The 25,235-nt window shown below is 36.4% G+C and overlaps 1 protein-coding gene across 2 annotated transcripts in view; it reads right to left on the bottom strand.

The window, feature by feature from the left end:
• LOC150099998 (phospholipid-transporting ATPase ABCA3-like) overlaps positions 1-25,235 on the bottom strand; it is a 728,766-nt gene that overhangs the window by 613,108 nt on the left and 90,423 nt on the right. For both annotated transcript variants that reach the window (XM_090402469.1, XM_090402468.1), the window contains exon 4: positions 16,578-16,678. In XM_090402469.1, the coding sequence (XP_090258595.1) occupies positions 16,578-16,678 (101 nt within the window). The remainder of the gene's footprint in view (positions 1-16,577; positions 16,679-25,235) is intronic.

Genomic DNA, 25,235 nt, shown 5'->3' on the forward strand with positions numbered 1-25,235 from the left:
AGAGAATTTTGTTGATGGTATTTTGGCTGTGAGCATTTTTTAGGAAAGTACTGCTGATAACTTTGTTCATTGGAGCAAATCTTCAAAGCCCTGTTTTTTTAGAGTATTAATGACACCTAATTTTTGTGTTGGTGGTGGTAGGAGTTAATGTGTATATATTGGCCAGTATGTGTTGGTTTCCAGTAAACAGTGAAGGAAAGACTGCCAGAAAGAAGGTGTGTGACAAGTGTATCTAGAAACGGAAGTGTGTTCTGCTTTTCAATCTCAATTGTTTGTGTTGTTAGTTTAGGTGGCTGGGGAAAGTATCCAATGTCTGGTGAACATTGGGGCCAGATAGCGAAAACATTGTCAATGTATCTAAGCCAGACTTTGGGTTTTATAGGAGAGTAATCTAGAACAGCATGTTGCTCAAAATATTCCATGCAAAAAGTTAGCAATGGGGGGGGTAATCATGAGCACATGGCTGTGCCTTCTTTTTGTAAGTAGAAAGCGTTTTGCCACACGAAATAACCAGAACGCAATACATGCATAAAAAGCGCTGTGACATCAGAAAGGAATTTATTCTGTAAAAGAAGGACAGTGTCATTGAGTGGAACATTTGTGAAGAGGGCAGAGACGTCAAAACTGACTAATAAAATCATCTTTTTCTAGTGCGATTCTTTGATTTTGTTTAAGAAGTGTTGTGTGTTTTTAATATAGGAGGGGGAATGACCTGCCAACTCCTTGAGTGTTGACTTGTTTCTTGGCTAGGTGATAATTAAGGCTGTCTATACCCTCAACTACCGGTCAGAGTGGTGCATTTTGTTTGTGAATTTGTGGTAGACCGCAAATTCTCAGAGAGCAAGCGTAGTGTAGAAGTAATTTTTTTGACTATCTTTGGGTCACGTAGCAACTGATTTAATTAGTCTTTCCATTTTCTTTTTTTATTCGATTGGTTGGGTCATAGTTAACAAGTTGATAGGTACTGTTGTCTGAGACTATCAGATTCATTTTTTCTAAATATGTAGTTCGATTTAGAATAACTGTGGCACTGCCTTTATCAGCTATAATAATTACGATGTCTGGATTTGATTTTAGTGATTTCACTGCTGTTAATTCACGTTTCGTCAGCATGCTAAAGAGATAACGTGTAAAATGTAATTTAGCTTGTCTCTGCATATACGTAGAAAGTATTTTACCTTGGGTATAATAAATGTTAAGAATACCAAGCAATTTTTAAACCTGGTTTTACTCCATTTCCCAAGTAAGCAAACAGACAAATAAGTCAAGTTTGCGCCTGCAAGTGATGCAAGTCTAGCTGATCCTACAGGTAGTGCAAGACCAAGGCAACTCGTGGTAAAGGTGGCATGAGCTCTGATCACTAATCTTTATATTTACCCTTAATGCCAAAACACATCTCCAAGAAGGAGATGCATGATGTTTTGTATTAAAGGCAAGAGGCCACTACCCAGATATTGAGGTCTCATCAGTGGGAGCTAGGCTAGAAATACCAAGATTTAGTAATACAGAGCTCATAAGTATTTTACCAGAACAAGTTGCCATAAGGTGTTTTAACCTTATTAAATATATTTATGAAAAAAATTGAATGACTAGAACCGAGATTTAATTAAAAAGGTTTTAACATAAACACATTACTAGTTTCGGCCTGTAACAGCCTTCTTCAGGTGACATTATAAAAGAAAAAACAGTAAACATTGAGGGTTAAAAGACTATGAACAACATAGACAGTCTTTATACATAATTAGCATGAAAACGTTGTAGTTGTATTTGAAGTTGTTCTTTCATTTGTTGCATTGTTGGGAGAGTGCGTGCTTGCTGCATCACGTGAACGCCAGTACATGATTACAGCTGAATGACTATCTGGGAGGTTGTAGCTTAAGTTGTTATTTAGATGAACAGGATTGAAGATTATTTCTCTCGATTCCACAATTTTTCTCTCTATTTCGTCACTGCAATGGAAGATGTTTGTAGATTTTTCCCAGCAGACTTTGTGACTTTGGTTATCATCATTAGGATTAGCCGAGAAGAGGATATGACTTGATAATGCACTTGCTCGCTGTCTCTTGTAAGTAATGTCTCTCATGTGTTCTTCCATACGCATTTCGACAGATTTGTCTGTCTGCCCGAAATAAGGAATATCGCAGTCACATAATATTTTATATACGCCAGGGTATTTGAGTTGATGATGACAAGGTTTTGGGTGGCTAATTAAGGAACGGATCTTTGGAAGTGGAGTGAACAAGGTTCTGATATTGTATTTTTTCAGAACTTTTGCTAATTTATGTGAAACAGTACTTATGTAAGGAATAGATATATTGCTTTTGAATCTATTTGTTTCTTCTGAGTGATGTCTGGGAGGATTAAGAAGGAATTTGTTAATGGTTTTCTTGGAATATCCATTAACTTCGAAAGAAGTTTTCAGATGGTTTATTTCTGTAAGCAGTTCATTTGGATCATCAAGAAGAGAAGGGGCTCTATGTCCCAAGGTGGAAATTATTCCAAGCTTATGAGGAGGGAAATGATGGGACTGACTGTGCAGATATCTGTTGGTATGTGTGGGTTTTCTATATATCGATATTTTTAGTTTACCAGAAGAGCGGGGGGGGGGGGACAAGAAGAGGAAAAAAAAACAAAGAAAGAAGGGGAGGGACCAGTCTACAGATAATATAACAGATAGATGTATATTACATGTAGTATGGCATGGTCCAGCATCAAGTATCTTGGGTTTGCCATGCCCATACTCACTAAAGTGAGCCCTTGAGGCATTAATGTAGACACACACTGTGTGTGTGAATCAGTTTAAAGCACGGTTGGAGCATTGTGTGCACCTCCCACAATGAGTCCGACTCCATGGAGGTCAGATGTTAATAATATTATGAAGGAAAGTGGTATCAAACCCAACATCAAAATTGGTGATGTTAATATGGTTGTAATATACCGAATAAATGTTATAGTAAATTTTGTATAAAAATTAGTAATGAAAAAACAACAGAAAATAGGAAGAAACAGTGAAAACCATCAACAGCTTCCTGAATGGAGAACCTAAAAAAAAATTGAGGAGTGCTTGGCTGATGGGACAATAGAAAGAGTGGCTTTAGCAATAAAGAGAGGGCATGAAACAGACAAGATGATAGTTATGGTGGGTACGAATGACTTGAGAGGTAGTATAAATCGGGTAGGAAAAGATTTAAGAACATTATTAGATATTGTGAAGAGGAAAAGTGTCAATGGGAGAATAGTGTGTGTGCTGCCTCGTTTTGACAATTACGAGTTAAGTAGACGAGCAATGATAATGAATGATATAATTGCAAGAATGTGCAGAAAAAGAGGTCTGGAGTTTGTTGATGTTTGGAGTGTGTTTGAAGGGAAAAGGCAGTTGTATGCTAGAGATGGTCTGCATCTTAACATGGAAGGACATAAGCGATTGAAGAAGTTATTGTTTTCTGAACAGGTTGAAGTTATTGGGCAGGGAAACTAATATTGAAAAGGCTGAGTGTAAGAGAGAGAAACTTTAGCACTGATTGTGTATTTATTGATCCTTATAGGCAGAATAAATTGCAGAAGAGAGGGGATAAAAATCGGCATAGGACTACGGTAGTTAGTGACTTCTATATCAGTTCTAAAGCCGGTACAAGATCTAGAGGGAATCTGCAATTTTTGTATACCAATGCTAGAAGCATTCGAAATAAGAGAGAAGAATTTTTGGCATTAGTCAGTGAAATTTCACCAAAAGTTGTAGGCATTAGTGAAACTTGGCTGTCAGCAGAAGATGTGGTCACTGGAATTGAATGTGATGGGTACAGTATTTTCAGGGAGGATAGAGAAGATAGAACAGGAGGAGGAGTACTGTTGATGATAGCTGATGTGTTGCAGCCAAAGAAAGTAGTATATCATGATGATAGACATGTAAATGAGAGTTCATTTGAGGCAGTCTGGTGCGAAATAGTGACCAACGCAACCAAATATACAGTTGGATGCTGCTATAGGCCAGGGAGTACGGGGGGAGATATTGAATTCATGCATCAGCAACTTAGTGCAATGAGTGAAGGCTTAGTGATTATTATGGGGGATTTTAATTATGGTGATATCAATTGGAAGGAGGAAATATCACGTAGCAAAAAGGAAATGGAGTTCATACATCTTCTAGGAGATAATTACTTGAAACAGCACGTAACTGAAGGGACACGTGGTGTGAGAGTGTTGGACCTGGTTATTGGTTCAGAGGTTATATGCATAAGTAAGGTGTCCTCATTACCTCCAGTTGGTGAAAGCGATCATGTGGTATTGACTTGGGAGGTTGCAAAATCTGTGGATTTTTCTATTAAGAAGGGGTATGTATGGAACTACAGGTTAGGCGATTATAACAAGCTTCGGAGTGAGCTTGCAGCCATCCCATGGCAGAACATATTGCAAGGGAAAGATGTTAGCAGTGCTTGGGATAAAATCAGCAGGTATCTGAGGAAAGCAATATCAGATTGTGTCCCCATGGTCAGGAGGTCAAACAAGGCAGGCATTAGATGGATGAGCAGTAGTATCAAGCTTGAACTGCAAAAAAAGAAAATGTTATGGAGAATTTACAAGGAGAAGGGCGATCAGAACACCCATGAGCAGTACAAGGCTCAAGCTAGGAAGGTTACCAGCATAGTAAGAAAAGCTAAATCAGATTATGAGAAGACCTTAGCCAAAGAGATCAAGGGTAATCCCAAAGAGTTCTTCCGCTATGTGGCAAGTAAGAGGAAGAATGACTTCGGAAGGATAACCTTAGTGGGTGCTGATGGTATTGAGGTGACAAAATCAGATGTAATAGTCGAGTTACTGAGTGATCACTTCTCAAAAGTCTATCACCCAAGTGAGGATATCTCTATACCTATAGCAATACCTAATGTGAGAATTGAAGCTAAAGAATCAGAAGTATTAAATATATTGCAAAACTTAAATGCAAACACTGCGGTAGGCTTAGATGGAATATCAGCTCGGGTGTTGCGTGAATGTGCAAATGAATTGTCAACCCCTCTTACCTGGATATTTAATTTAAGTTTGAACTCTGGTATGGTCCCTAGGGAGTGGAAGTTAGGCAAAGTGGTTCCTTTGCATAAGGGTGGCTCTAAAACTGCGGTATTGAATTACAGACCAATCACCATCTCAGGAGTAGTGGTAAAAGTATTGGAAAAGTTGGTTAAAGACAAAATTCAAGAATGGGTGGATCAGGATATGATACTCTATAGAGGCCAACATGGTTTTGTTAAAGGTAGATCCTGCCTTAGCAATCTATTAACTATTCATAATAGAATAACATCAGAGTTGGACAAAGGAACTGGCTACACAGTGGTACTTCTGGATTTTGCTAAGGCTTTTGACAGGATACCCCATAGAACACTGTTACGCAAATTGGAGCAGATGGGAATGGATATTAAATTGGTGATATGGATAGGAGAATGGCTCAGGGAGAGATACCATAAGGTGGTGTATGGAGGAGCCGAGTCCAGAATGAGGCAGGTGACCAGTGGTGTGCCTCAGGGCTCTGTGCTTGGGCCAATGTTGTTTAATTTGTATATAAATGATATAGGAAACAGCTTAAAGGGAGATATTCAGTTGTTTGCTGATGATGCAAAGTTGTGTAGTGCAATAAAAAATCAAGCTGATGTTGAAAGTTTGCAGGAGGATTTAAATAAGCTGGTAAAATGGGCAAAAGAAAATGGATGTCAGTTCAATGTGGAAAAGTGTAAAGTCATGCATTTTGGGATTAAAAGATTACCAGCTGTGTACTACATCGATGGAAAGGTACTCCAAGAGATTGATGAGGCTAGGGACTTAGGGGTATTGGTAGATAGGGAGATGAAGTTCAGAGGACACATTGCTAAGTTGTCCAAGATTGCACATAGGATTACTTGGTTGTTGAGGAACACACTGACATCCAGAGATAAGGAGGTTATTATTCCCCTTTATAAAGCATTGATACTTCCACATTTGGATTACTGTGCTCAGGTCTGGTCACCTGGATTCCTTGGAGATGAGGAGGCTGTGGAGAGGGTTCAGAGAAGAGTGACCAAGTTGGTGAGTGATATAAAAAATGCTCCCTACATTGATAGATTGAGAGCTTGTGGATTGCAGAGGTTGGTTGACAGGCGAAGAAGAGGGGATATGATAGAAACATTCAAATTACTAAAAGGTTTTTATAGGATTGATGCAGGGAAAATGTTTCAGCTGTGTGATAGTGATGGAAGAACAAGAGGTCATCTCTGGCAATTAAAGAAGAGTGTGGTTAACAAAGGTGTCAGAACAAGGTTTTTTGCCTGGAGGGTGGTGAATGAGTGGAATTCATTGCCTGACTTTGTTGTGAGCTCTTCATCTGTAAATGAATTCAAGAAGAGATATGACAGATATTGTTTTGCTAGTTTGGGTCTCCCGCGATGAGTCTACTGACTCCATGGAGATACCCGTAATAATAATAATAATAATAATAATAAAACCAGTCTTGTTAGTGGCCATTCCCATAATGCATAGCATTATAAATGTCCATAAGGATGTGCATTGTATTATGGGATACCAAGGCAATTGATGTGAAATCATTAGCCTCTATATACCTTATTTTAAAGTCTACACGCAGCAGCTGGTGTTCCTTGTTTTGCTTTGTTTGCTTACACTTAGATAAAGGATGAAACCAAGAATATAATTTCTTTGCATCTTTAATTTATAGAAAAGTAAAAGATTTCAGCTATTTAGGCAGAGTTTTCACTGAGGATGGCAAATTAAATATATATAAATAGATAACAGAATTATCAAAGCTGATATAGTGAGGAAGCCAATTTATATGGAATAATCAAAAAATTAGTCAGAACCAATTTTAACTTGACTATGTTATTGTTGATAATGATGTTTTCTACCTGGTGCAGAACACTAGAGTGTAAAGAGGATTTGAAATTGGAAGTGATCACCATTTAGTCTTGAACAGGATAAAACTGAATTTCATATTGAAAAGAAGAACATGTAAGAAAGTTTTAAAGTGAAAAAACATTGACAGCTCTCAGACGTAAACCGTAGACTAAAATACACAAACATCATTCAAGAAAAAATGAAACCGTTTGAGAACAGGAACCTAACCTTGGAGATTCAGTAGCAAGCCCTGAAGAAAACATTGACTGATTCAGCCAGAGAAGCATATAGTGAGGTTGTCTGCAAGGAGAGAAAAATCATGGTAAACCATGGTAAACACAGGAAGTTAAAGAGGAAGTGAAGGGAAAGAAGAAAGCATATCAAAAGTTCCTGGCAAATAAGTCAGCTTGTACTCTTAGAGAATAGAGAGACAAATGTAAGAAAGCTAAACGCTGTATAAAACTAGCTAAACAAAAGTCATGGGAAGACTTTGGTAATAGCATAGAAAATAAATATAAAAGGTGGCAAAATATTTTGGAGGCTATTGAAAAAGATTTGAAATGGAGGAAAGATACTCTAAAAGAAATTAGAGATGATAAAGGTGACATGAAAGCTGGAGAAAAATATATCCTTGAAGTATGGAGTAATTATATCAAAAAATTGCTAAATGAAACAATCAGTGACAGCATGGTGGTAAAAAAACACTGACCAGACATGCAATCAGGAATACATATGCATACTTAAAGTTGAAAAAGCCATCAAAAGCCTCAAATGTGGAAAGACAGCAGAAGTGGATGATATTCAACCAGAAATGCTCAAGTATGGAGGCATAAAAGTCTTACAGTGGCTGCACTGCATAGTTCAGATTGCCTGGACACAGGGACGAATTCCAGATGATTAGAGTAAAGCTCTCATAGTACCCATAAATATAAAAAAAAAGGAAATAAAACTGAATGCAAGAATTACAGAAGTATTTCTCTACTGAGTGTTTCTTCATAAGATTTATGCAAGTATACTTGAGAAACAGTTGAGAAGGATTGTGGAAGGGAAGCTTGGTGAAGAACAAGCTGTATTCAGGCCAAATAGAGGCTGTCAGGTTCAGATCTTCACTTTACAACAAATTGTTGAGAAATCATTGGAATATAACAAATATCTGTATTAAAGTTTTGTAGATCTGGAAAAGGCATATGACAAGGTGCCAAGAGAAAAGCCATTCAAAACACTACAGTTGTATGGTGTCAATGGGGCATTATATCAAGACAATACTTAGTCTTTAAGCTGTAAGTCAGCAGTTAGAATTGAAGGAAGTACAGGAAGATGGTTTGATGTTAAATCTGGTATCAGACAACGATGTACATTATCCCCCTCTGTTATTCATTATCTATATGGATCACATTATGAAGGAAAGTGGTATCAAACCTGATATCAAAATTGGAGATGTTAATATCAGCTCTTTGCTTTATGCAGATGATGTTATCCTTAAATAAATCTGCTACAAGTCTGAAAGATTTGTAGCAGATTTATTTGATTAAATTAAATAACTTATAATAGATTTGGTATGAAGGTCAGCAATAACAAGACAGGCATTGAGTGAATGGAGAACTATAGAACAAGTAAAACATTTCAACTATTTAGGCATGATTTTTAGTGAAGAAGGTAAATTAAATACTGAAATAGACAATAGAATCAACAAAGCTGGTATGGTAGGAAGTGAATTGAATAAATTTATATGGAATAAGAGAGAAATTAGTCAAAACACTAAATTAGCTGTATACAATACAGTGTTCAAATCTATTTTAAGTTATGCATCTGAAAGCTGGGTCAGAAGTAAAACAGTTGATCAAAGACTAGAGACAGCAGATGAGAGTCTTGAGAAAGATTAAGGGCATGAACAGATGGCATCAGTGGAAATATCATATTAAAAACGAGGATATTAGGAAAGAACTTCACATTATCAGCATCCAGGAGTGCATTTGCAGAGCTAATCTCAGTTGGTATGGTCATTTAAACAGAATGGGAGAGGAAAGATTAGCAAAACAAGTGTTTTCTACCAGGTTGGCAGGAAAAAGACCTAGAGGAAGATAGACATATGAGATCTGATACATAGAGGAAGACCTCAAGAAGAATACTCAGAGGAAGACCAAGATATAGGTGAATTGATATGGTAAAAAATACCTTAGAAGAGAGACATATAAGATCTGATAATGTCAGAGTCTTGACAGATAACAGATTGGTTTCGAGAAAAACTGTAGATAGGAAGTTAGTACTACATGAAAATTTGCATTATTACTATCCTGTACACCCCTTGAGGATACATGTCAGGAATTTAATGATAATGGCAAGCAAGAGAAAGAATTAAATATGGCAGGTTGACACTGGTGGATAGCCATGGCAGCAGAATAACAGGTGCAAAGGAAATAGTGGAATTACTGAACATATCTTCATCAGCATATTATACACTGGTTTTACAGCATATATCATGAAATTTTTCATGTAATACTATCATATCCTGTACACCCTTTGAGGGTACATGTCAGGAATTTGATGATAACACACACACACACACACTCTCTCATTACATGCACCTTTTGTTACAAATGCTTTTGCAACATTTTGTTACAAAATGTTACAAATGCTTTTATTTGTAACAAAAGCATTTATGTTACAAATAAATGCTTTTATTTGTAACATAATGTTATTGACTGATCATTGTTTTAACTATATTGAGTGTATTTAATATAGTAATGAACTATAGAAACATCTAAGAAAAATATGCAAATTTTCATTACATTAACATTAAATGAGCTTGCCAAAAATAAAAGGGTAAAAATAGATATAATGATATTGGTCTTAGTAAATATCTGGTCAAAACATGGAGGGAAAATATATAAACCAATAAAGTCAGAGATATTATAATCAGATACCATCTTACAAAATTATAGTCTTATAATATTTTTATGGCACAAACAATGCTACAATTATCAGGCTGTTTACTGCTAGTAAAAAGTATTGCGAGTTATTGAAAATCCTGATGTATTGTCAAGGCTATATTGAATTAGCTTCATCCGGTATTGATCTGTGAGGATTGCACGATGCTTTGACCTTCACAAACTTCATTACAGAGTACAGTGATTCACAGCAATATGTTGTGCTGAAAATTGAGATGAGTCGCACACTGGTTTTCTTCAGTTCAGGATATTTATTTACTGAACTTCCCTTCAGAACTTGATTGTAGACTAGGATTTATGCATCATCTACAGACCTACCTCCTGAAATTCTATTAGTTCCATTTCCACATCAGATGATTCTGTAACCAGAGGTTTGAGAGTTGGACAATCATCATTGATCACATCAACCATGAATGAATTTACGAGAAAGGTGAAGCAAGGATTTTCAGCTTCTGCAGAAAAGCCCTGCTTCGCCTTTCTTATAAATGTATTATTTTTGTATTATTCTGGTTTTGTGGTCTTTTATTTCATTATCAGAGAATGTATGTACTCTTCTTTTAAGATTGGGAAAGTAACTGAAGTTCCTTATTTTATTATTAAAAAAACTCTTATTTTATTCTGAAGGCTGAAAATCATCTGAATGAATTTAGAATCAATCTTATCCTTCTCCTGGAGTGCCAAGTTTAAAGATGATTCTTTATATCAGTAAGGAATATGTGATCTTGCATCCATTCATCATTTTCCAGTTGAAGACAGAATCAATCTTTTCTTTTCTTCAAGAAAAGTAATAGGCTTGAACACATCCACAAACATCAAGACATTGCTGATTGACAGCAGCCTCAATGCAGTAACTTCAAGCTCCAGTATTTAACTTTTCAATAAAATTGAAAAAGTTTATTCAAGAGAATAAAATTTTTGAATTGTCAGTGGATCTTCCCATTTAAGTGTATGAAATTGACAATTTCAAGAACAGATTTCATGAAATCTTCATACTTTAAGTATTTGGGTGCTAAGTATTCATGATGAATAATGCAATAAATAGGGAGAAACTCTGGAAAGCTAGGCTCACTTTTCATAAGTGCAATTAATACTGCATTTTTCTCCACCATTGCAGGTGCTCCATCTGTTGCAACACTAATGAGTTTATCCAGTAGAATATCAGCATTTATTAAGGGTCTGTCAAGTGCATTTTTAATGTCAACACCACGAGTTGTTTCTTTCAGTGCCACTAAGTCCAACATCTCTTCTTTCAGTTAGATTAGAAGGAACATAATGAACAAATACTATCAGTTTTGGGTTAACTTGTATGTGTCAATTCATCAAGAGCTAAGCTGAATTTAAAGATTTAAAGGAAATTCTTTAAATCATTTTGCATTTTGCCTGCAACATAAACAGTGATCTGGGAGATATGTCTCTCTGTAGTGTGTGGCATGAAGCTGATGTTTGCTATTAGTTGCTGCAGTTGTGTTATTTGGATCTAACACCTTCAGCTATATTCACCTTAACAAATTCGCCATCAGAATACGAGTGCTTAGCACAAGCTAAATGCTCATATTCTAATGGTGAATTTGTTAATATTCCATGATATAAACAAAACTAGCTTCAGTCGTATTCGCTTCCTTACCAAACATTGTCAACAGTGTCTGCTAGCTATTTATTGCTGATTTTAACTCAGTTAACTTGCTCTTCAATAATTCTGATTTAGGTGCATAATCATATGAGAAGTTTTTGAAATTTGTTTCATAGTGGCATTTCAAGTTACTGGCTTTATAATAACTGAGTGACACACTGCAGATAAGACAAAGGTTTATCTCCTTTAACAGTGAATGAAATCTTCCTCGCACTCTAGGTTAAAATTTGTTTTCATCTTCATACTTTTGCTTCTTACAATTTAATGATGCCATCTTCCTTCACAAAATTTTTACAGGCACTTCTAAAAAAAATTAAAGTGAAAAGAAACAATACGCTCCAAAATGTGCAATGCAACCAAACTCTACAGCACCAAGTATCACACCAACACTGCTAATTACACTACTCACAACACAGTCACAATCACATTGCAAGTCACACCCACTAACACAGTCTCCAGCACATTTCCTCTGTAATTCTTGCTGATTTGAAATTTCTTTAATCACTGACTCGAGTTTATCATTAAATAGTCAAAGCTTGAAGGGTTTTTTTCACCTGTTATATTAATTGTGATGCAAAAAGAAGCTCACCCAACATATTTCTGTGAACCGCATTATGTGGCTAAGAGCTGCATGTCATTAGCTATGGTTTGGCATGCTTAGACTAAAGGACACTAGTTCTTAAATGATTAGAAGAAATGGAGGAATGGTAGTGGTCACCTCAATGGAGTAATGCTATACCTATAGAAAATGCATAATGAAGATACAGATTGCCTATGGAAAAGAGATCACTAGTTTATCTAAAGAGAACAGCCAACATCCGAAACTTCACCACAGTAAAAGAAACAACAGTCTCTCCTTTTTAGATACACTAGTGACAACTTCCTAATTGCTCATTATCCTTCTCCATCTATAGAAAACCTACTCATACTGGAAGGTATTTACATAAACAATCAACATCACCACCCTTTTCAACAGTATGGCATTCTCAAAACACTCACCAAGTCAGGACTATTTGTTCAAATGACACAGCCCTTAAAACAGTTCAGTGACCTTCACGACATCTTTTTAACCAATGGCTATAGCCAATATAAAATGTATGTAATATTTTATCCAATGATAAAATATTACATACACTCCCATTCTTCCTACATCCAACACATAGGATCACAGCAAAACCATTTTCATCCCATATGTTAAAGGTACATCAGAAAAAATAGTCAAAGTTCTCTGCAAATATGATATACATGCCAATTTCCAACCTTTCATTCAGTTAGCTAGTTTCATTCTCCTAAAGATCAACTATATCCTACTGAACATCCTGGTAGATCAGTTAACATCCACCTTGAAGAATGCAAAAATTACATCTGGGATCATCTATATGGCAAGTCAAGATTGGCAGACCATGCTCTGGATATTTTCTTTCACATAGGATCAGATGGAGAAAAACATCTATATTAGACCTAAGAGACTATTTTTAGAATCAGGCATCAGCTATGAAGCACTCTCCCAACCTCAACAAGTATGGCTGCATTAATTTACCAAAGATCTTGGAGACGGTAGTCTCCCTGATCTTTGATAGATCTGCTGTTTAAGACCTAATAGCCAGGTTTCTCTAAATTAACTCTGTAGTTATCCAATGAAAAACACCTAAGCCTTTCTTTATGTATAATATCTAGCAATATGAGTATGTAAGTTACTGACAAAGATGGTTGCAAGATGGTTGCGATTGCTTTAAATAAATCTCAGAATAAATGATAAGTGACTAGCAAAAAAGTTTGAAAAAAAACAGGAAAAAGACCCAGAGGAAGACAAAGATCCTAATAGATTAATGCAACAGCTACAAATTTCTTAGAAAACAAAAACAGAAAGATTAACCATATTGGAGACCTGACAAATAATAAACCAATCTGCAAGCCAATTACTGATATGAGACTAGTTATGAAATATTAATTATCATATCTAATTCATCCCTTTAAGGTAACACAGCACAAAATTATGGTGTAATTTACTAATTATATAAAGAGCCAAAGACTTCAATGACATTATGGATAAATACCAAGAACAGTGATCAGAGCTTGCTCCACCCTTACTATGAGTTGCCCCGTGTTGCACTACCAGATGGACTATGTGTTGCACTATCCAGGTATTTGCTTACGCTCGGACTCGCCGAACTTTATATAGTTTCTATATTTGGCATGAAACTGAGTTTCTTATTCGGCTATGAAACAATATGGGAATGTAATATCCCTTAACTTAAATAAATTATGGTGTAATATTACAAGTTACGAATAAAGTATTGCTCACAAAGGTTTTAGTTTAGTGTTATGATTATTATTAGACCTCCAGGGAGTCAAGAACTCATTGCGGGAGTCACCCACATCACCCACACCAGCTGTCATACCTTCTCTTAAATTCATTCAAACTACTTCAAAAAGGCAAACTGTTCCACTCATTCACAGTTCTATGAGCAAAATATCTAGCTCTTATTCCTTTCTTAACTGTACAAACTTAACTTCCACAGATGCTACCCTGTCCTTTCCCCACCTTCCATACAATAAAAAAATATTTTATCAACCAATATCCTGTAATGTCTTCTCAAAAGTTTATAGACCTCTATCATATTTCCCTCTTTCTTCTGTCTACCAGTGTGTGTGTGCAGTCCACATACTCTCAATCTATCCTCATAATCTACATTTCATAATCTCAATATGATCTTTGTAACTCTTCTCTTCTTTGCGGCCTTTCCACATCTTTATCCCATTGGAACCCAGGAGACCAAATCTGTGAATAGTCCACTGATTGAGAGCCATTATCATTTGTCCACACTTCCAAACTATTTACATTATCCTGTAAATAGCTGTATATTAGTAGCATTTCTGATTGCCCTACTTATCTTGCATCTCGGCTCTCCCTATCACCCCTTCCCCAATTTTCATTAATGTACAGATGAAATAATGTCCAAGCCCTATTCACTAGAGAATACAACTGATCACCTTAAATCTGGTGGATTCCCATCATGTTGAACCAGATAAATCCATAGGGCAAATGTATTATATATCTTTGAATACTGCATAAAGCTTTTTTTTTTTTTTGTTCCCCTCCTACAAAATATTATGTTTATAGATGGAAGAACTAGTCTATATCTGCAAGACTGCAGCTAAATCATCTTCACTGAAACTTTTTTTTTTTTTTTTTTTTTGTAAATGAGTCTCATTCAGAAAAGGTTGCAAATCTACTGTACACTTTAGTACTACCAGTGGCAGGCAAAAGATCAGATAATCTGGAAACCTTCCTATGGAGAGCAAATATAGTATACTTTCAAGCCACTTCAAGCTTCTAATAAGTAAGCCAATGGTCATAATACATACAACCATGCATGCACACCTGGCAATGAATATTGTCTACCACCAGAAATGTAACTTCAATGTGCCTTATGCAGAATTCAAAGCTAGGCTTTTCCTACCAAAAGGAACTCATTTTTCCAGTTATAATTACTGCAAGTGTGACAGGGAAAAACACACACACAAAATATTGACAACAATATTTGAACACCTATGTTGAATTTTTTCTTGACAATTATTCATAAGACTATTAATTTGAACACCTAGTTGTGTTAAAAAAAAAAGTGTTTTAATTACATTTCTAGTCCTGAGTGGGACCATCTTTGCCTTAATGATAGTAACTACCCTTCAGGGCATATTTCCAACCAATTTCTGATACACTGCAACAGGAATATTCTTCTATTACTCACATACACAAAACTACCCTCATTGTTGATACTAATGACAGTTGCTGTGGTCTGAAGCAAATCCTGCATTCTATTTTGTCCCAAAGATGTTTGATGGAGTTGAGGTCCGAATCCCGAAATGGTCCATCCTTCACTTCAATGTCTTGTGGAAACCAGTCTCGGACATGCAGTGCAGTATGGCATGGAGCACTGTCATGCTGAAACATGCAAGTATCACTGCTGAAATACCTCCAAGAACAATGAAGTTGTCCAGGATGTCCAGGTAGTAATCAGACATCTGTTTGGGCACGCCCACTACTGGACCAAGCCCCATCCAACTGAAACACCCTATAGCATTACTAAGCCTCCATCAAATTTGATAGTTGGAATGATGCAGTCCTGCTGGAACCATTCCCAGGGTAATGGTTCCAAACATGATCAGAGTGAAACATTTTGGAAGCGTGATTTGTCACTCCACAGAACCCTTTCCCAATTATCTACAGTCCAAGAACAAAGTGAAAGACACAAGTCTAAATGTCATTTGGCCTTGAGGGGGAACGGGAGAGGTGATGTGTGGATTGTTTGAAGCAGCTCTGCTGTGGTAACCTAAGGCATGCAACTCTCTGCAGATAGTGCTAGTGCTTACAGATGTCCCTGCAGGATCTTCCAGGTTGACTGCAAGGTCCATTGCAGGATGCCTGAACATTCTGAGACAGAGCTCGTCGAGCTCAGTCAGTGAGTGTTGGTTGCTCCAAGAGCATTTTCCTGCTATGGTAGCACCATCAACTTTCCATCTACAGATGACATGAGCAAAGGTGGATTTCGATATACTGAGATGAGTAGCAAGGCCTCAAATAGAAAGACCACCTATGTGATACCCAACTACCATTCCACACTGGAAGTCTGTCAGTTCAGCTGAATGCAGCATCTTGACATTGAGTACAGTGCAAAACATGCAACGTATTCCACCTTTTATTATCAGACCTATGAAGACACCCTAAATAGCATGTGGTAGAATTTGAAATTTATGTTGCATGTAAGTTGTCCAAATACTTTTGCCAACATAGTGTATCTTAGAATATGGTACAGTATATTTGGAAAATAGCAACTTTTCAAATAAAGAAAAATTCTGTGAAGAACCTCACAATGAATAATGGAAAAACTAAAAAGGGAAAAAAAACTTTATGGCTAGGCTAACAGGTAAATGAATAAACTAAAAAAAAATAAATGGGAGAAAATAAAGGGCAATTTGTGCTGCATAAATGGAATAGATACAGTACAAATTTCTCCACAGAAAACCTATACATGACCAATGCTAATTTACAGATGACACTTGAATTTATTTTTCAGTATATCTTCTTGAAACTATAAATACATTAAATGATCATGTATAAATACCTTTGTAGCAGAGGTTGATATGCCTTTTTTCTCTAACTTCATATCAGCATAACTAAAATCAATAGCCAGTTGAAATCCATAAAATCCACTCCTAATATATTCTAAAATGTAAAAAACAACCAAGTAAATAATCAAGTAAATCAATAAAAGAAAAACATTAAGAATGATTTAAATCTTTCTTATTAAGAATTCAAATAACAATAGTTTAACTGAAGTAATTAAACCTTTGTTATCTAAACATGTTTCCTAGTTAACAGATTAAACAGACAAAAGGAAATCTTAAATCTCAAATAATAAATTAAAGAATTTAATCAGTTAATTTCATTTTTGGAGAAATAATTATTCCTCCATTGCTTTAATTCTTAAGAAATTATAATTGCTTAAAGATTAAAGCAACTAATCCTTGACTAGCAGGACTAGCATAGCCTCAGTAAATACAATTTACTAAGGCTATGACAATGTAGGATCCTAACCTTCTTACAGCGTACCCTGTTATCTGGATACTGAGCAAACAAGGAAGGACAAACTTAGCTAAACAAGTTTAGTTTAATCCTTTATCCAAGTGTGAGCAAACAAAGTTTGCACCTGAAAGTATCTTCAGGACTAGGGTAAGGTGGTACAACACCAGGGCAACTCGTTGCAAAGGTGGAGCAAGCTACCAACACTCCTGTCTCAGTATCTCCTATAATGCAAAACACATCTCCTTGCGGATATGTCTAATGTTATGCATTAAGGGAAGGGCCACTACCCAGACTAGTTTCTACCTTTATTGAGGTCTCTTCAGTGGGAGCCAAGTCCAAGTGGAGATACCAGGCAGAAGCATTAGCAAGGTCATCTCTACGTACCACCTTACCCCCAGTCCTGAAGATACTTTCAGGCGCAAACTTTGTTTGCTCACACTTGGATAAAAGATTAAACTAAATTTATTATAAAAGAAAGACAAATACCAAATAATATCCTAAAAGCTATCATAAGTATACATGAAAATAATCAAATACAAAGAAGATTAAATCATGAGCTATCATATACGAGAGAGATAAACCAAGGAATCTGACAAGGATGTCTCCTCTCAGCAACTCTTTTTAATATTTACCTAAACGAAATAATAATAAAATGGAATAAAAATTTCCATGAAGGTATTAAACTTTCTCCTACTGTGAACCTAAACACTCCTTTTTGCGACGACCAAATAATAATTACAAATTCTGAAGATGACTTACAGAAAGCTATTTTAGATCTAAATGAGATAGCCAAAGATTATGGTATGATAATATGAACAGAAAAATCAAAAAACTATGGCCTTTAAAGGACAAGATCCAGCAAGAACTAAGATAGTAATAGATAACAAGATCTTAGAACATGTGAATTCATTTAACTACCTAGGATGTATGATCATATATGAAAATGAAAAAAGATAAGTTTAATTCGCTTGGTTGATCAGTGGGAAGGAGTGATGACAAGAGGCCATCCCTGGAAGTTACGAAAGGAAACTGTGAGCAAGAGGGTAAGGAGTGGTTTCTTTGTGTGGAGGGTGGTTGAGCCGTGGAATGCATTGCCTGATGGAGTGGTGGGAGCGAGAACGGTCAGTGAGTTTAAAGAGTGGTATGATAGACTTTGTGTTTCTCAGAGGAGGACCTCCCCTCGATGAGTCTTGACAGACTTTATGTCTTAGGAAGGACCTCCCTTGATGAGTCTTTTGACTCCTTGGAGGCCTGAATAATAATAATAATAATAATAATAATAATAATATAAACGTAAAAATTGCAAAATATTTAAAAATAACAGGTGTAATTAACTCTATATTTAAACCAAACCTAGTTCAAAAACAAACCAGGCTAAAAGTATACAATACACTAGCCCTACCAGTCTTATTGTATGAAAGTGAAATCTGGACAATAAAACAAAGATTAATAACAGCAGAAATGAAGTTTATGAGAAAAACTACACAAAAGAAATGAAATTATGAAAGAATTAAACCAAGAACCAGTAATAGAAAAAAATTGAAAAATATAAACATAAATGGATGGAACATGTTCAAAGAATGAAAATAGAAAGATTACCAAAACAAGCCTTAAAGTATAAGCTATTAGGAAAAAGAAAACCAGGATGTCCTCTTAAACAATTCAACGATAACTTCTAAGGCCGGAACAGGCCACGCTAGGCCTAAATCCTTGATATGCATGATGATGAAGGCCATCACTCAATTGAAAGGTTCCTACTGTTTTTGTCAGGAAATCTGTGTTAGGTTAGTTCCCAGAAGGAAAACCCACTGCCATGGGATTCAAATTAAGTCTTTCTAGCTCAAAGGAAAATATTGTACCACCATTGCAAATGCACTATAGATATACTTGAGAAACCAGATTGAACAAAGATAAGTCATTGCTACAGGCAAAATCTGCAACTCAATAGAATCAAAAATGGTTACCATCAAAGAAAGAAGTACCAGTGAAAAAGAAGCAGAAGAATAGCTATAGAGGAAGAAATTACTATAACATTCAAAAATAAATATTTGGGTCATAAGGGTCAATGTGACTTCTGAAATATCCTCCATTTCCATCTGCTATCTGTAATTCCGAGTATGTCAATTCCTTTCTCTCTCTCTCTCTCTCTCTCTCTCTCTCTCTCTCTCTCCCTCCCTCCCTCCAGAGTGTCAAGAGAATCCATCATGAGCTCCTGGACATTCCATGTTCCTCTGTAAAGTTTACCTCTGAGGTTTATCCAATGTCTTCTGTAACCCTCAGTCACAATAACAGTGACCTGTGCTGGAAACTAATTTGCCTAAACCCTGAATGCAGTTCTAATTATAATTCTGCATGATATATTAGGTGGTTTTGAATTGCAGTTACTGCTAAAAGAGGTAGCAGTTTCAAAAGCCGTAATAGATTAAATAATATACTAATTGCATTAAGGAACTCCCTATATCGTTAACCTCACTGTTACCCTGTAGTGGAATAATTATATTACCTTGTTACCCTGTAGTACAGAAAGCTATGAAATTCTTGCACTAATATTAAACAACATCACCCCCCCCTCCCAAACAAAAAAGAATCTACCTTAGAACTATTTTGGAAATGAAATACCGTAACTGCTTCTACCGTCAGGGAGGTCATTGAGCATAGACAAACTTATTGAATAGTACCAAACAGATTGTTTACAATATAAAAAAAAAAGTGGCTGAGTCCAAGAATAATAATAATAATTATCATTACAGGCAACTCCAAGGAGTCCATAGACTCATCGAGGAAAGCCCTAAGCATCATGTCAAGAACTATTCAGCATTTGCACAGTATCTGTCATACGTTGCTTTGAACTCATGCACAGTCATGGCAACCACAACAGATTCTGGCAACCTATTCCACTCATTTACCACTCTTCAAGCAAAAAATCTAGTCCTGACATCCCCTGCTATCTACACTTTTGCTCAGTTTCTAAGCATGGTCCGTAGTTTTCCCATCACCAGACCTGTTCAGAAAAATTTCCTCTGTGTTAATCTTGTTAAACCTCTTCAGTCATTTATATATCTCAATCATATTAATCCCTTTTCTGCCTTTTGACCAATTTATGTAACCCACAAATCTTCAACTTGTCCTCATACGGTTCAATTTCATAGACCAGCTACCATCTTGGTCACTCGCCTCTGGATCCTCTCTACCTCTTCCCCATCACCAAGAAACCCTGGTGCCCAGATCTGCACACAGTAGTCAAGATAGGGTCTTATCAAGGCTCAATAAAGGGGAACAATAACCTGCTTGGTCTTGCTTGTAAAAGTATTCTTCAGTAACACCAAATAATCTGATGAGCTGCTTCAGCCACCTTTGCTGTGTGCCCACTAAACTTTAACCCCTTTTCTACTAACACTCCCAAGTCTCTGGCTTCGTCAATTTCCTGGAGTACAGTTCAATGTGGTATACTGCTGATAATCTTTTCACTCCAAAATGCATAACCTTACACTTTGCTACATTAAACTGACATCCATTCTCCTTAACCCAGCCTGCCAATCTATCCAGATCATCCTGCAAACTTCTGAGTGTACGTGTATTCACAATTGCTCTACCCAACTTTGCATCATCAGCAAATAACTGAACAGTTCCTCTCAGATCCTTTCCTATATCATTCATGAACAAATTAAACAGCATTGGTCCATGAACAGAACCTACAGTACACCACTAGTCACAGGCCTTCTTTTGGACTCTACTCCTGAATAAATTATTCTCTGATATCTTTCCATCAACTACTGTCCTATCCATCTCGCCAACCATATATCCATCTCCATGTGCTGCAGGTTTATGGATTAAAATTCCATGTGGTATCCTGTGAAAGGCCTTTGCAAAGTCCCACAGCATCACTGTAAATCTATTACCCTTATCCAATTCAGGCTGTCATTGTATTATAAAATGTGAGCAAGTTACTTAGGTATGATCTACCTTCACAAAATTATGCTGTCCCCCCCCCATACAGTATCCCATTTCCTTCTATCCTGTATTTTGCTCTTGACCAACTTCACCAATACGTTGACAATGACTCCTGATATGCTGATTGGCTGGTAATTTCCAACATTAGTCTTGAAGCCTCCTTTATGCAGTGGAATTATTTTACTCTCTTTCCACTCCCTTGTGACTAACCCAGAGCCAAGACTTATATTAAACAATACGGTCAAGAGCACTGACAATTCCTTTGCCATTTCACGTAAGACTCGAGCTGCTATACCATCCAATCCCAGATGTATTCACATTAAGGTTCTGTAATATGCTATTCACCTCAGTTCCCGTATAAGCAGTGGTGAGCTATGGAAATTTTAACAAAGGGCTCACATCGTCAAGCAAAAAAAAAAAAAAAAAAGCCGTATTTCACAGAAAACATTTATTAATACAGCTTGTGTACAAATTCCAATCAAAAAGTATGAGAGGACAATCAACCTCTAAAGGCTATAATTTTTAAACAAATATTTCATGATCTAAACATGGAATATTTACACACAATCAACTGTTTTAATTTATCTTGCATAAGAAAAACATTCTTTATGTATCAAAATATAATAAGAATGAAATCGTTTATAATCTTTTATAAAACATTTGATTGGCTACTAATTTTACCATACGACTGGCTACCAGAAGGGAAAAGGGTAAAGATAGTGCATGACCTTATTTTATTTTCAAACTTGGGAGCATTCATTATAGAAGAGTTGAAACAATAATTCCCAATAATCTATACACTGCCGAATAGACTAATTTTTGTTAGGTTACCATACGAGTTTCTCACTTAATATGCTTCAAAAAAAAAAAAAATTTTTTTTTTGAAAAAATAAAAAAGTAAACAAGAAGTACAAGGGGCTCGCAAAGTTGAGAAAAATTTAACAAAGGGATTGTGCAAGCCCCTTATAGCTCACCACTGCATATAAGCCATCGGTTCCCTCATTCCTACAATATCCCTACCTGGACGATATACTCTTGCAAAGTGCTCACTTAGTAATTCTACTATTTCGACTGATTCAGTTACCTTCCTACCATTGGCATTCCTTAAAATCATTCTTTCACATATGTTTTTTCTTTTACTTGCAGCATATCGAAAGAACTGTTTGGGATTCTCTTTAGCCTACGTTGCTAACTTCCTTTCAAATCTGATTTTGCTTTTCTTACCACACTTGTTAGAAACCACATTGCTTTTATTACCTTCTGGCCTGTGCCTTATACTGTTCATATGCCTGCAGCACCTTTCTCCTTAAATTCCCTCCAAAAAAAAAATTTTTTTTCAGGTCCAGCTTGATGGTGTCATTCATCCATTCAACTCCCACTTTATTTACTCTACTGACTCTAGGTATGCAGTCAGCTATTACCTCCCTCAAACACTCCTTTATCACTTCCTATGCACTATCAACATCCAATCCTTGCAGTTTTACATGCCATGGCACTGATCCAATCAACCTCCTAAGCTTGTCATACTTACCAGCTTACTAATTCCACATATTCTCACATATTGGTGAGAATGTGGTAATATTTGTTATAGACAAATTCTCAGATGTAATTACTCGATCGAGTACTCTCAAACCTCTAGTATATTCCATTACATGCTGTCTCAGATAATTATCCCTTAGTAACTGCATAAAATCCATTTCCTTCCTCTCCTCCATACAATCAATGTTACGATAGTTGAAATCCCCCATAATAATTACCTGTCCTCCACTCACCGAGTCTATTTGCCAATGCATGCTATCTCCATACATTGGCAAATGTATTCCATCCGCTGGTCTATAGCAGCACCGAACTGTATATTTTGTTCTGCTGGCCACAATCTCACACCAGATAGCCTCAAATGTGCTATTTTCACTGTCCTGCAATTGAACTTCTATTCTCTTTGGCTGCAGTTCATCGGCTATCATCAATAACACTCCTTCCTCCCCTCATTCTTTTCTCTCTATTCTTCCTGAACACAATATATCCTTCACATTCTATCCCACTAACTATATCATATTCTATTAGCCATGTCTCACTAATGCCAATAACTTTTGCCCAGGATGAGCATGAATGAACCTGCAATTTTTAAAAACCAAGAAGGAACTCATTAAATGACTAATATAATAAAAGCAACTTAGTAGAATCCACTTAAAACCTAAGAATGCATAAGTGTGAGAGACTACAATATCAGAAACCTTGTAGTATAAATGATTGCATGAAATAAACAACAGAATGAAGAGAGGAAAAATCTCAGAATAATCAATGTTACAGAAATCCTTTCACAAAATGGATGATATATCAATTGATCTCATTGTGTTTACTCATTTTTTTTTCTCCACCAGGGCAGAGAATTACTGTAATATATAATTTTGACATGTTTTGCCCATTTCCACTTCTGAAAAATTGTCCAACCCAAACAAACTAGAATGCAACGACAATTTTTTTTTTTAAGGATTCCAAATATCAAGTAAGAATAAAATCCATCCAGCCAGATCCTGGAATAACTTGCATATGGATAAACGAAACTAATCTAATTCTCAACATTATGCAAAACACCTAATTAGTATCACTGAAAGAAAAAATGCAAGGAAACATAAAAAAAAAAAAAAACCACAGAACCACATTAAAAATGAACTTGATATTATAGAAGAATGAAAATGATAATTATTATTATTATTAAACAAGACCTCATGGAGTCAAAGACTCATCTAGGAGGTCCTTTTATCTCACACACATCTCATCATACCGGGTCTTAAACACATTCAAACTCCTTGCAGACACCACACTCTCAGGCAAGGCATTCCAATCATTCACAACTCTGCACGAAAAAAACCTGCCTCTCACTCCCCTACTCACACCCTCTTTATACAGTTTCCAGGGATGACCTCTGGTTCTCCCCTGATCTCCCACTATTCGCTGTAGAACTTCTCCACCATTGATCCTATAGCAACCCCTTACCAACTTATAGGTCTCTATCATATCTCCCCTCTTCCTTCTCTCCACTAGTCTCTGCAAATTACATCTTTTCAATCTTTCCTCATACTCGACATTCCAGAGGTCAGAAACTACCTTAGTCAGTCGCCTTTGGACCCTTTCCAACATCTCTTCATCCTTCTGAAAACCAGGTGACCAAATCTGGGCACAATAGTCCATGTGTGGCCTAATCAAAGCCTTATACAATGGAACAAGAATCTCCCTACTTCTACACGTCAGTGTCTTCCGCATCATTCCCAGAAGTCTTTGTGTTGTCTTCACAATTTTGGCGATGTGACCCCTAAATTTTAGATCCTTATCCACTATCACTCCCAGATCTCTTATTTCCTCTACTTCCAACAATATATTTTCACCAAGCATAAATTCTGCATCCCATCTTTGTTTTCCAAATTTTAAAACCTTACATTTTGCAACATTGAACTCACATCCCCATTTGCTTGCCCAATCACTCAATTTATTCAAGTCTTCTTGCAAGGCCACAACATCTTCACTACTCTTTATGGTTCGTCCCAACTTTGCATCATCTGCAAACAACTGAATATCTCCATCCAAATCTTCGCCAATATCATTAATATACAAGTTAAATAGTAATGGCCCTAAAACAGATCCCTGAGGGACTCCACTAGTGACTTTCCTTTTCCTGGATATTGCACCCCCATACACCACTTGTTGATACCTATCAGATAGCCAGTCTCCAATCCAATGCACTAATCTAATATCCAACCCCATCTGCTCTAGTTTGACTGTCAACTTATCATGAGGCACTCATCAAAAGCTTTTGCGAAATCCAAGTATATTACTGTGTATCCTTCTCCTCTGTCCAAGGAAGCAGTCACTTTATTGTAATAAGTAAGTAGATTACTAAAACACTGATTCAATGTGCGCCAGGAATAACTCCGCTAATTATCCACTGATGTTTTGGCCCATTGGGAGACCGAAAATTTGAACATATAAGGAGTTGTTGAATTTAAAGAAGTTGGCGGATATTGTGAGTTTAATCAAACTAATGATGTCATTTGGTGTTAATTTTGTGCGTGTGTGTAGGGTGTGGTCCTCGGAGAGTAGTGTGTGTAAGATGTCTAAAGTTTTGGGAACATCCACGTTGGTGTATAATGAAGTTGCATCTAGTGAGGAGAGGATGTCATCCTGGGATGGAGTAGTGTTGCTTAATTTCCAGAATAGGTCATCTGTATTTTTGATCATACAGATAGAC

Source organism: Typopeltis vanoorti, chromosome 13 (assembly GCF_054136105.1).
Source record: "Typopeltis vanoorti isolate ZY-2024b chromosome 13, IOZ_Tvanoo_1.0, whole genome shotgun sequence".
NCBI lineage: Eukaryota > Metazoa > Arthropoda > Arachnida > Uropygi > Thelyphonidae > Typopeltis > Typopeltis vanoorti.